The sequence below is a fragment of the Caenorhabditis briggsae genome, assembly GCF_000004555.2.
Source record: "Caenorhabditis briggsae complete genome, chrX, whole genome shotgun sequence".
In the NCBI taxonomy this organism is placed as follows: domain Eukaryota; kingdom Metazoa; phylum Nematoda; class Chromadorea; order Rhabditida; family Rhabditidae; genus Caenorhabditis; species Caenorhabditis briggsae.
In genome coordinates this window covers 17,946,088-17,959,900 of record NC_013491.2, presented here as the reverse complement: position 1 = coordinate 17,959,900, position 13,813 = coordinate 17,946,088, and the positions used below count along the sequence as shown (strand labels likewise).

General features: G+C 36.8%; 1 protein-coding gene across 1 annotated transcript; it reads right to left on the bottom strand.

The window, feature by feature from the left end:
* Nucleotides 1-482: 482 nt before the first annotated feature.
* Nucleotides 483-7,743, bottom strand: Cbr-tag-97 (the record flags this gene model as incomplete). Its single annotated transcript, XM_002645882.2, has 9 exons — nt 483-606; nt 656-775; nt 857-1,013; nt 1,069-1,569; nt 1,755-1,872; nt 2,335-2,458; nt 2,505-2,714; nt 2,763-2,872; nt 7,678-7,743. 9 exons carry the CDS (start codon nt 7,741-7,743, stop codon nt 483-485), a joined length of 1,530 nt encoding a protein of 509 aa, XP_002645928.2.
* Nucleotides 7,744-13,813: the final 6,070 nt, after the last annotated feature.

Here is a 13,813-nt window from a genome sequence, read left to right as displayed (position 1 = left end):
TGACTGGGAGTGGAGGAGAATTTAAAGGACCAATTAAGAAAAAGGAGATGAGAAGAAGAGAGGAGAGAGAGAGAGAGAGAGAGAGAGAGAGAGAGAGAGAGAGAGAGAGAGAGAGAGAGAGAGAGAGAGAGAGACAAAAGAAGACAAAAAATGAAAAAAAAACGGGGCGGGAAAAAACAAAGTATGACTACTAGGAACCAAGTTGATAAGGAAATTTGGAAATCACAAAATTCGAATTCTTAGAAGTCTGTAGAACTGAATGATGATGATGATGATAACAAGGATAACAGAAGAAAAGAGAAAAAACCATATTAAATAATTGTGTTCCCATGACACTACAAAAAATACCGCTTATTAATTAATAGGACCAAATGAGATCATTTTGAGGATTTTTCTGCTGAGTTTTGATTTTTTTAAAGACGCTTCTTTGGAACCTGAAAATAGAATTTTCAATGAAAAGTGGATGCTCTAAAGCTCACCGTTTACATTCGTTCGATTTTTACATTTTCCCATCCATGTGCACCTGGTCCGAATTTGTAAACCAACTTTTTAGGATAAAGACCGGTTTTAGGAACGGGGACCAGTATTTGCTTTTCATAGTAGGTTCTGAAAAACGAAATTTTATGGTTTGATGTGTTAATGATAATAAAGCTACCTCATTGCTCGACTGAGCTTTTCATATGTCATTTTCTCATTGTTTTTTCGAGCGCCCCACAATCGGGCAAGCTTCTCGGACTCCACTATACGAAATACTCCCTCAATCGGGTCTTCCCATCTGAAAAAGAATTGTGTGTATAGCATGATGTGATTCTCATTGAAGATTCTTAATCACTATTTAATATTCAGAAGCGCTTACCTCACTACAGACGGACACGTTGATGGATCCTTCAACGCATCACGAATGAACTCCCATAATTTATTTCCCTTGGTGTGTTGCGAGCGTTTTCTCGGCTTGCCATCCTTGTTTTTCTTGATTTTCAGATCACAGCTCTCTGCTGACCTCTCTTCGGGTACTAAAAATAGAAATGATATTTGTGAATAAAACATGAGGAAACTGAAGAAACTCACATTCGTATTCAGAGTTGATCGAGCACGAATATTTGAGCATTGGTGACATCTTGGGCTGCGGGATTTGGGTCGCTAGAAGAGGTGACGTCGGATTCAAGCCATTGGGTAAATAATTGACGCCCAGTGGACTAAGACCGCTTGTCAATCCAGCGGCAAGACTCGAAGCCAGAGATTGATTCAAGGGATTGTTGAGGGTTAGCGATTGGTTAAGCGATTGAACGGCGTTGGCGGTCTGCTGAGGCGTCAGGATTGTTGGGTTGAATGATTGTTGGGTTAGTACTTGTGTCAAACTGCTCAAATTGTTCAACTGATGTTGCATGACCGGAAGTTGGCCAAGCTGTGAAGCCGGATGTGGTATTGGTGGTTGGATCGAAGATGTGATGTTGCTAATCATTGGTGTTAATCCCAAAGAGGACATATCGATGCACTGCGCTGATGCACTTGTAGTTGCAATTTCATCATCGACGAATTTACTGATCACTGTGTCCAGAGTGGTGTCTTCTGAAATTTTTTTCAAAATAAAATAGTAAATCAGTAGTCCTGATTCAAAACAATAAACTGTTGAAAGACATCTGAAATCGTTCTTGAATTACACGTGAACTCTTGTTGACCAGTTCTGAGAAATGTTCTGCTGTCTTATCAAAGTCAGTGGTCATAAACCATAAAGGCTTCTGAGCCAGGCTCACCTGCATTGATAACGAATTTTCGGAATTCGTTGAAAATCAAATTTCCATTCGAGCTATCTTTCTCAATAAATGCCTGCTCGCTCATTAATCGCATCTCTTGACCGGAAACCGTTGAGAACTGAAAAAAAGAATTTTTTAAAATTTAAGATTGAAGAGAAAATTTGCTGCCCTTGAAATCGGTCTCAAAAAGATGTTATGTATTCATTCCATTTAAAATGCCAGAACTAGCTGACCAGTGAGCAACACTTCAAACACTAATCCAATTTTGATATCATAGGAAATCGGGCGGCGTAGAGCTTAAACTCGTTGAAATTTTCACCTGCGCTCTAACAAACCCAATTTTCTTTTTCTTACGTACGCGCGGGCTAGCGGAATAATTAATTTTCTAGTACGCTAAATTTGATTCCTAATCTTTATGAAATGACGACTAGGTGTTCACAGAGCAAGAAAATGGAATGATCTGCCAAAAATACAACCTTTGTTCGCCAGAACAATATCAACAATTCCTCCGCCTTCTAAAACCTGAACTTTGATCAGTTATAAAAATAAATAAATAGGAAAAAAAAATATGAAAACTCACTCCATGCAGATTCAATTGGTCAAAAGGGATATTGTGCCGTTTGGCGACATCCAAAACCCAGGCCATCACATCGTCGCATAACCATTCATTGGGGTCTTTCACCCGAAATCGAGCAAGATCGACTCTAAAAAATTTGAATTCATATAAAAAAAGATATGGGTCCAACTCACTTCTCACTATTCGGAATCGGCTTGTAGGCGGTATTGTTCATCCTGGTCCGAAGGACTTTATGATTGTTGTTCGAGATCTCTTGCAACAGTTTCGGTATGCACATTAACTGATCGTAGATGGTGGCCGTTGATGTTGTCAGTGAGCTGGCCGGGTTGGTCGGTGAGACCGCTGTGAACGCCGACGGACCAGATGATGAAAGACCGGTGGGGCTGAAAAATAGAGAATCAGATCAACAATATTTTGGTTGAGGTAGGTACCTGTTGAATGTGACAAGTGGTTGGGGCGAGCCCAAAGATGCCGACCAGGGGGAACCGCGCTGTGGCGCTGGGGCGAAGATTGGCGCAGGACACGCCAAAGCCGGGCTATTCTGAAAAATATGAATTGTCAAAAAAAAACATTCATGAGATATTTATATCAAGATAACAAGATTAATTACAATTCACAATGATAAAAAACCAAACGTCTACAGTACCAGTTCATGAAATTGATTAAAATGTGTTTTTCAGTTATTTTTGGCCATTTTAACCATTTTCAGGAGTCTGAAGCTCCGCTGTTGAATTTCAGATCACTATGAAAACTTGAAAGAATGTGAAACAGACCAAGATTAAAAACTTGCCTTTTACAGAATTTTTTGAAAATTCCTAGTTTTTTCAGATATTTTCCGATTTCTGGAACACACCTTTTTTGGCCTGTTTTTGTACTTAAAACGTGAAAAAATGCGTCTTTCAAAAATCGGCTAAAAGCTGAAAAACTAGGGATTTTCAAGAAATTTTGTAAGTATAAAACTTTTGATCTAGCCCTGTTTAGACCCTACAAAAATTTCAAAGTGTTCGGAAACTTGACAGCCGAGCTTCATATTCCTGAAAATGTTCGAATGGCCGAAAATCCATTGGAAAATACGTCTTATGTACGAATGTCTAGATTAATTATATCCTACAGTTAATAAAAATTATAATGATCAGTTTGAAAGCAACAAATCTCTACTCTCAAGAAAATGCTAAAAAACAATGATTATTTTTTTCAAAAAGCAGAAAAAAAAAGAAAAAATTGATACATGTATATTTTTTGTTCTCCCCCTTCTTCTCCTGCTGTTTTGCCAGTCTGGTTTTGCCACATGTTATATAATATAATGTGTGTGATAGATATATACCAGCGAATGAAAAAAAAAATGAAGGCAGGAAACAGGAGACGGATGGATGGAAAGAAGACAGAATTAAATACACTTTTTTTTCAGTTATTCAATCAATATTGTTCTCCTTTTTCTCGATTTTCCTTGTATGTGTCTGCGTGTTTTTACTGTTTGTAACATTTAAACGTACACAAAAGGTAGACGCAATTGATAAGGAAGAGGAACTAAACATTTTTGATAAGGCACAAAATTAAAAAAGGCAGTAGAAAACGTCTGGAATACTTTGTACACTATTAAAGGTCGAAAAACTATAGGAAGGTCGAAAAATATTTCATTTTCAAAAATTCTTGTCCTGAGCATTGTAGACTAATACAGAATATTTATACGACACATCCATGCATTCAGACATTGATAGACACGGGAAACACGCAAGAGAAGACGAAGTGAGAGAGGAGTAGAGCAAAAAGAAAGTATAGCAGAGCAGAGCAAAAAGAAGAAGAAAAAGAAGAGATGGACAAGACAGAGGTCCCTGCGTCGGGGTGTGTGGTGCCGGAAGCGTGCATTCTGAGGGGCGTACACCCTCTCTTCTAACACTACACGTCTTCTGAAGAGAAAATTCTGGCTTTCTGATGGGTGCTTCTTCGTAATACTACTGCCCTTTCATCAAAGGCACATAGTTTGAAACACCGGTCAAGTTTAATTATTTTGACGTAATATCCATGAAATTGGCTCTAGTTACTACTCAAATATAGAATTCTTTGCTCGCAGGCCAAATAGCGTATAATTTTGAAAAAGCAATGGAAACTTGTAAAATTTGTATTCAATCTTGTAACAATTTCTGCGTCTTCTTCTAATTTTTATGTCTTTTGTTGTTCTCTCATTTGACCTCAAACCCCCGATTCGGAAGTGGGAAGTGAATTGTGAAGTGATGACTAGAGATAATAGATAAACATATGAAGATGGGCGAAATTCAGGTTAGCGATTTTTCTAGTTTACAGCTGATCAAAAAGCAAGTCTCTTAAAAATTTAAAGGAAGTTAGTATAATCCCAATAAAACCCAGGAACAAGGAAAGTCAGCGTGAGAAACAAAAAGAAATGCAACAAACTTCAAACCGGAATAATTTTGGTGAATGAAAGGAGGAAAAAAAGACAGGGAATACTTTTCCTACCTTTTGTCTCTACAGTCCTACAACACTCTTCTCCCCCCGTTTTGTTGCAACCGATAATTCATATCCCCCACATCCTTCGCAAGGAGAGACGCCTGCCCTCGTATATCTGCCTGATTGGGCGGCAAAGATAACGATTTTGATGGCTACAAAGTGGAGGAATCGAAGAGACAGAAGAGGGTAAAACGTGAAAAATGAATAAAAAACACTTCCTTGTTATTTGAGTTTTGTGGTGTAACAATTAAAAAAAGAAGACACATCATTGTATGCTAAAGGTTCAGGGATCAGAGATAGAGTTCATTCTGTTCCAATTTTTCTTTTTTTCACTAGTAGACGGAGACTACAACTGAGCATTGGTCGACTGCAGCTGGTTGAAAAGAAATCATATTCTATTCATTGATAATTCAGAAGTTGTGTTAGCTCAAGAATGTGCTCGCAGGTGATAAGAACATTTGCTGCAAGGCGTGGTCCCTGAGATTGCTCTTTGAAAAAAATATTTTTGCTCTTTGAAATTGGCCGAGACAGTTGTTAAATTGCATTTTCAGGGAGGTCAATGTTACAACAGCTTGTTGCAAAAGCTTGTATGAGAGATAAGAGATAAGAGGGCAGAAGAAAAATGAGAAATTCCAATAAATTGTTTTTACAATAAAAATTTGTGTGTGGTCGTGTTGGCAAAAAAAAAAGAAAAAAAAATAGATTTGTGAGAAGATTACACAAAAAGGTGTTCAAAAATCAAAATTGTTTTTGTCGTTCCCCTCACCACAGGAAAAAGTATTAAAAATCGTAGTTAGCGAAAACTAGATTTGGCACAAAAAAGGTTACTGTACTTTGAAAAAATTTCTTTTAAGAGATCTACAGTGAAATAATAGTGAAAAGATAATAGTGATAATAGTGATAAGTAAAATAGTGAAATAATAAGTGTAAATTATCTATACAAAAACGTGTTTATCAGTGGATCTTTGGCTAATTTAACCATTTTCAGGAGCCTGGAGCTCGGCTGCCGAGTTTCAGATTGTTTTGAGAATTCAAGAAGGTGTGAAACAGAACTAGATTTAGAAGTTTGTATTCACAGAATTTGTTGAAATTACCTAGTTTTTCAATTATTTGTTAATTTCTGAATGGCAGCTGTTTTTCATGTTTTCATTACAAAAAGAAGCCAAATAAGCGGGTCTTTCAGAAAACGAAAAAGATCAGAAAAACTTGGAATTTTCAAAAAATCCTGTAAATGCAAAGTTTTTAACCTAGGTCTGCTTTAAAACTTCCCAAACTTTCAAATTAATGAGAAACTTAATAGCCGAGATCCAGAATTTTGAAAATTGCCAAAAATCAACAGAAAAATACGTTCTCGTAGATGTTATCGAGCTGTAAGTGCAATTCTGGAATCTCTAGGCGTTAAAAAATCTTCTAATAGAAAGTTATAGAATACCCATTGAATTGAAATGACGGTGAGAGTAAATAAAGAAACTCACTCTCTCTACCTCTCTGGCTCTTTCTAGTTCTCTTCTTCCCTTCATAACTTCCCTCCCCATTTTGCCCCACTGTGCGTGCCGTGTGAGCGCGGGGTCGGTCGAGACAGACTGGTAATCAAAAACAGCACACGTTCGGCGGAGTGTCACATACAGGCAAAACGTAAAGAAATTTTCGTATGTGATGAGAAAGAAAGGAGCATTGTTGATCGGGTGGTTCCTACCCAAGCAGAGAGCACAATGACTAAGACTGTTGAACCTATTATTTTTGAAATTGTTAAATACACTTCTTTGTGTTTATAGTTTATAGTTATTTACAGTATTTTATTGTTTTATTTCCGAAAAACCCCCTTCGATCAATTTCTAAATTCTTTTTTTAATCCCATCCATCCAAATCAATAAGATCCAGAGCATTTCTATTTTTATCCGTACATCGTAATCCCTGAAAATCGTTGCCAGATTTTTCTCTCTCCCACCTAATCTCTTATCCGTCAAGAACTTCTATCCATTAGAAAAAATGCGCTGACATCCTAATCTAATCCGCGCGGATCTCACGAATCTATTCATGATCTCAAGTGAGCTCAAATTATGATAAACTGGAGGAGTTGTAGATTACATGATGAAGAGGATGATGTCAGGGTGTTATGGAGCAGAGGGATATTGATTGAAAGATTTCCTGTTGGTTTTTGGTATTTTGCAAACCAGAAATGTACAGTACCGGTGAATAAGATATGCAAAAACGTAATATTTAGCCATCGTTTGGCAATTTTAAGCATTTTCAAGAGCTTGGAGCTCGGCTGGCAAGTTTCCTATCAATTTGCAATATTCTAAAAATGTGAAACAGACCTCGATTAAAAACTTTGCATTCACAGAATGTTTTTAAAAATCCTACTCTTTCAGCTATTTCCCGATTTTTGAAAAACACTTATTTTTGCCGATTTCAGTACAAAAACAGGGTGTCTTTCAGAAATCAAATAATTACTGAAAAATAGGAAAATCCGAAAAAAATTATGAAAATTTTCAATCTAGGCCCCTTTCAACATTTTCAAAGTGATCGGAAACACAGCCAAGCTACAGACCCCTGAAAAAGCCAAAAATTAACTTAAAAATACTTTTTTTTAAATATTTTATCGACCGATACTGTATATAAAGGTACAGTAGACAACAAATGAACAGGACAACACAATATGCAAATTTTCGAAAAAAAATTCAGTCATTTATTTCATGACCTTTATGAAAGAATGGAATAACAATGATTAGCTTGCTTTTGGTCCCAAGAAATTGGCTTCCATTTTTAAAATAATGATTTTTCAAGAAACCCACAAATCGAAAACAAAAATTATACAAGAAGCCATTCACATGCAAACCAAAAAGTGAATATTATCCTAATAATAAATAAAAGTGCACTCACCGCTTGATCCAGATCCGAAGTGCTTTCCTCTTCTTCGTCGCTGATACGTGGCTCGTACTTTCGCATTACGGGCAGCTCAAAAATTTTGGGAAAAGTGAAATTTTCCCAAAAAGCGTTAGTCGTTATGGAATCCGTTTTGAAAACTTTTGTGTAGTTGTTTGCGTTTATCCAAGTTTTGTCAGTGTGAGCATATCACGAATTCTGAAAAAAAAGTTTCATCGTTTTATAAATTCTTGAGGATCTGAAGAGCAAGTATGAAAAAGAAATGAGGAATAGGAAACAAGAAACGCTGGACTGAACTTTCTAATTATTCATGCTAATCTACTGATCACAAACCAGCCGTCGTTTACAAATTCATATGAGTTGTACGAGAAAAAAGGAGTCTTCAAAAAGAAAATAACGTCATCTCAAAGTTTTTCTCTGGAAAAAAAATAAAGTGAGACTAAAAAAAACCAGCCACGATATTCAAAATGGAATCAAAAGTAGGAAGGAAAAAGGGAAGGAATAAAAATGCAGAAAAAAATCAGATAGGAAGTAGCGTCGAGAGTGAGTCTCGGTGGCGAGCGGGGCAAAATAATGAAGTTGGACAGGAAAAAAAAGAGGCGGCACTGCCTTTTTCCTGAAAATGATGAGGATTTTGTGTAGGTGGTACGGGCTGCTATTGTGCTGCCGGGGATTTTTTGAATTGGCAACAATTTGAATAGATATAGATATATGAATAGCTCCGCCAGCTAGTAACTTGGCTGGACATCATTTTCCATAAAAAATATTCCAGGGAACCGAAATGAATCAAAATGTTACTTCCAAACCATTTTGTTCTACGCTCGAAAATATTAAATATCACAAACATTCAGGAAACATGTCTGAAAAAAGAAATTACCGGTAATTCCATTTAACTAACATCTGGATTTCACTTGCAAATGTCAACCAAACTTCTCTTTTCAGGTGTATGTCGCTTCGATTCCTGATGTATTTAAGATCACGAGTCAGTTGGCACGCTTTTTCCAACTTTCGATATTTCCAACTCGAAATCAGCTGTTGGCCCCTCGATTGTTGACTAAAACTACGGGACAGCTTTATCGTGGACACATTTAAGACTGGAACAACACAAAAAAAAAGTGGAAGAAGAAGCAAATTGCACTTTCTTAAACCTCTTCCTTCTCTATCTCTCTCTCTCTCTTCTCCTGCTTTCAGGAGTATCAGAAAGTGTCTGAGAGTGTGACTCAGGACTTAGTATCAAGAAGAGAGAAGGAGTTGGTCGAGCGAAAGAGCCGTTTTTTCATGCTCCAGAGTTTTCTAGAGATTTTTTTTGCTCCTCCGAAATTCTCTCTCAGAGAATCTCATTAAAAAATCAAGCATGGAATTCTCAGGACTTGCAAAACATCTACAACGTGAGTCAATGAGTAAAAACATCAGACTTATTGAAAGCTCAAATTTCCGGATTCCAAGGATTCAATTCTCAATCAGGAAATCTAAAATGTCAACGGAAATATATATTTCTAACTAACTTGATGATTTGATGGCTGGTCGGAGACAACACGCCGTTTCCTTAGCCTAGAACAATTTGGAAGCAGCTGTTTTTACAGACTTACAGAGGCAATAGATTAGATTTAAGGACTTCTACCAGGAAAAATATGGAATTGCAAACAAGATAGGTGTATCATGACATACTGCTCTTCCTGATGTTAGCCGAACAATGGATATATTGATATGCAAATTTTCAGAGACCAATGAATGCATTGATAACATTCCTAATCGAAAACACAGTCTGTGTTTGTACTAAAATCAAACTAAAATACCAGACAGACAATACTGTTCAATAAGATATGCAAAGATGTACATTCTAGTTGATTTTTGGCCATTTTTACCATTTTCAGGGGTCTTGGCTCTCCAGTTTCCGTTCAGTTTGAAATTTCAGGGAATGTGAAAAAGATCTAGATTGCTTTTCCAGGATTTTTTGAAAATTCCCAGTTTTTCAGAAATTTGCCGTTTTCTGAAAAACACCTTTTTGGCCCGTTTTGGTACTAAATATGGGTGTCCCTCAGAAATCGGCAAATAGCTGAAAAACTAGGATTATTTGAAAAATCCTCCAAATGCAAATTTTACAATCTAAACTTGTCTTACACCCTCCAAAATTTCTAAATTGATCGGAAACTTGATAGCCAAGCCCTAGGCTCCTGAAAAAGTTCCGAAAATCTACAAAAAACTATGATTTTGCATATCTTATCGACCGTTACAGTACGCAATACCGAAAATCGTAGCACATGACATGATTCTTTAGAAATTTACACTCTTTGTGTACTTCTGCAAATCACAGTACAGAAAAGATGCAAAATGTGATAGCAAACGGACATTTTTTGACCCTTCGTTTTCTAGAAACATCACCTAGTTCCAAAATTGCATCTAATTTTCTCCTCATTTCTACCTCAAACTAGTCAAATCGAGAGTACAAAAAATCGTTTGAACTTTACAACAAACATGTTTTTCTGTTAGTACAGCTACTACTGAAAAAAACTGTAGTGGGTGAGAAAATGAGAAGAATGGACGAGGAAAAAGAAGGGCAAACCGATTCTGTACCTCCCGCCGATCTTCCCGCTTGACATCAATTTTACACGCACTTTTACGCAACGCCCTCACTAGGGGAGAAACGAATGAATGCAGGGTGTTGGGTGGGAGAAGGAGGAGGACATCCTGTCTCCAACGAGACAACACGGCCTTGTTGCCGTGTTGCTGATTTGTGTGAGAAAAGTTCATGATCTGTAAAAACGTGTACAGAAGCGACTAAACGGTGTGATCTTATATGTGAGAAGTGGGAAGATACAAGTGGGTGATGAAAAATAAAGGAAGCTGACAGAAGGACGGAAAAAAGATCAGACGTTGATCAAAGTAAATTGAAGATTCATCCTCCTACAATCGAGGACCACGGGGTACGACCAACTGTCAATCTGGATCCATGGGTTGACGGGAATTTGCACTTTTGACGTTCAGCGTATGATTATTTTTAGACAACTAGAGTTTAGCACGTTCCGTGATAAATTGGAGAAACGGCTCAATGAGAAGATAGCCAATCTTTACGGATGAAAAGATAATTTGAGCTCTAACCAACAAAACCGTAATTCATATACTAGAAGACTACCCAAACCGTCAACTTTGAGCTCAATTATCCTGGTTGCTGTCAAAGACAACAAAAATTGTCAACTTATAAATTGTTTATCATAATATCAAGAGCATTTTGTCAATTGACAACTTTCTAATATCTTTCACAATGATCGAAATAATTGAGCTCAATGTTGTAGTTTCAATTCTTTGAGGTGTTTATGCTAACCTAGAGTAATCCTGTTCATTATCGAAAATCAAGATTTTCTTCTAAAGAATCGCATTGCTTTGATCTACTTATTTGAGAATTTTAGTTTCAGGTAAACAGAACTTATTACCTAGAACTGGTATAATAATAATAAAAAATTTCTGACTATACTCATTACAAGTCAGTCATTGTTCTAGGAATTACACGACTAAACGAATGTCCCAGAAAATCTTTCGTTTCGATGAACTCGGAAAGAGTTCTTGAACAAAAAAGAAAAAGAAGAAAGTGGCGCACAAAAAACCAACAACTCAATGGTCCGTTGAAACTTGGGAGATCGGGCCAGCCAACGCCTTCTTAGATGTTTGGGAAGAAAAATGAATCGAAGGGGCCGTCTTCTACTAAAGTCTCAAAGGTTATTCAGAGAACAGAGTGGGGCTGCCTGGGGACCATGAGTTCCGGAGAAGTGGTTTCCTGGTTTTTTAAGGGCACCCCAAAGGGACCCCTGTGGAAGTAAAGATGGGAAAATTGCTTTCGGAAGTGTGGACCAAAGTGCTCTATAGCGTTTTTTCCTTATATGTCTTACCATTTAAGATTGCTTATTTTGGTTTGGCTTGGAACGAATTTTGATGTCCACAAGCTTATTTTCCAAGAAAATAGAAAAAAGAAAAAACACTATAAACTGCTTCGGGCCGATTGCTTCATTACAGAAAATTAGAGGCGAAGAATTTTCAAGATACCGTAATCATTTTACTCGGTATTTTACTTTGAGCCAATTTATCTCGGTTTCTGTGGAAGATATCACAAATTAGTGAATGGACAACATGTTTTTAATTTATAATGAACATTTTATTAAATAGCCATTTTTTGATATCTGTCACAGAAACCAGGATATGTGAGCTCAAAGTTTCAAAAGCTCCTGTTTCCTAGCTGTTTCTTGATCAACTAGAAATACTTCAAGGAACACAAAAAAAGCGCGGACGGCTTCAGATATACTAATACGTTTTGTTTTTAAAAACATAGCAACTTGACACCAATATTAAATTAGTTTTGTACTTTTTTGTTTCCTATCCAAGACTCTCTGGAGTTCCAGGACAATATTAAAATTAAGACTCCTTGTTTGAAACCTTTTCATTATATATACATATGATAAAAAGGCATAGTACAATTATCAATATAAATTGACATCGAAAATCAAGCCGCTGTACGATTTGTAGCATTACGAATAAAGGAGATAGTCATCTGTCTGGGACAGACGAAATTTCTGATCTACATAGACTACGGGATCTCCACTTCTCCTATTTATTTGTTTCTTGTTTCTGAACATACGTGATAGATCGGTAACGAAGTGTTAGCGAGCGATGGGTACGGTATTTGAAAAAATTCAAAAACAAGTTTCTCAGTTGATTATGACCATTTTCAGGAGTCTGGAGCTCGGCTGTCAGGCGTCGGATCACTCTCAAAATTTCAAAAATTATAAAAATAATTTAGTTTTGAAACTTTGCATTCACAGAATTTGTTAGGAATTCCTCGTTTTTGAGTTATTCGTCGATTTATGAAATACACCAATTGCTCAAATTTTTAGTACGAAACCCGGCAAAAAAGGAATGTCTTTTAAAAATCGGCAAATATCTGAACAACTGGGAATTTTCAAAAAACTTTGTTAATGCAAAATTTTCAATCTAGGTCTGTTTTACACACTCCAAATTTTTCAAAGTAATTGGAAGCTTGACCGCCAAGATCCAGGCTTTTGAAAATGGTGATCGAAAATTGACTAGGATTACGTTTTTTTATGTCTTATTGGCTGAAAAAGAAACAAGGACACAACTAGATTTCAAGAAGTAAATAATTTGATTGATTATTGAAGTTTCAATAAACTAATCTATGTTGAGAAAATGAGCTAAAATGATTCCTAAGATTTTCTAACTCCTACTAAACTCAGGAAGTTACGCTTACGTATCTCATCTCATCCGGAAATATCTCAACTCTGCGATCTTCAATTCTTAGACACTACATTAACCGCTTCATGTTTTATCCAAATATTTCATCTTTGGCACTTACATTAGTATGGATCTAGGTCAAAATTATAAATAACTACACATGGCTCTTCTTGCTCTGAGTGACTCTGCTCACACCCATCTATCTTTCTCAACGATCCCAAAGAGTGAAACCTCGTAAACATCGCATGATTTGTTTTAATCTCAAACAATTTGTGATCAAGTCCTACACCAGATTATGGCGAAAAAATATCCCCCTTGTCTGATCGGGGGGCATGGGGCTAAATTCAGGAAGTTTGATAAGATAGAAGAAAGGAAAGTGGAATCATACACCTTTCTTCTTAGAAATCAAACACAATCTGGATTGATCATTCAATGACGTCTACAAAAGATTTCAGCATGTTCTGGAAGCTGAAAACTTGAATCTTACAAAAATAATCACCTGTTCGAAAGAGGTTTTTGAGATTTTCAAGTGGTCTATTATCCATCCACCATCCACCACTTACCAATAACTCACGAACCACCAATCACATCAACACAAGACGACGATCAGTGTAAGGAAACAGGGCAAAAATAAAATTGTTTGCAACATTTATATGAGTAAAGAAAGAGAATGTGAGAGAGCAAGAGCAGCGGTATGATTGAAGAAAAAAGTGCGAATAGAGTGTATAAATAGGAGGGTCTCGGGAACGAGGAGATAAGAAAGTTTTGCCCCAGGAAGTTTCCTCCGGTCTCTTCCTTGTCTCTCACCGTCCTCTTTTTCCTGGGTTTTACGCGAAAGCGACCCAGTGCACTTTTTGTGACTGATTGGCTAGTTATCAGAGAACGAAAATTCCAG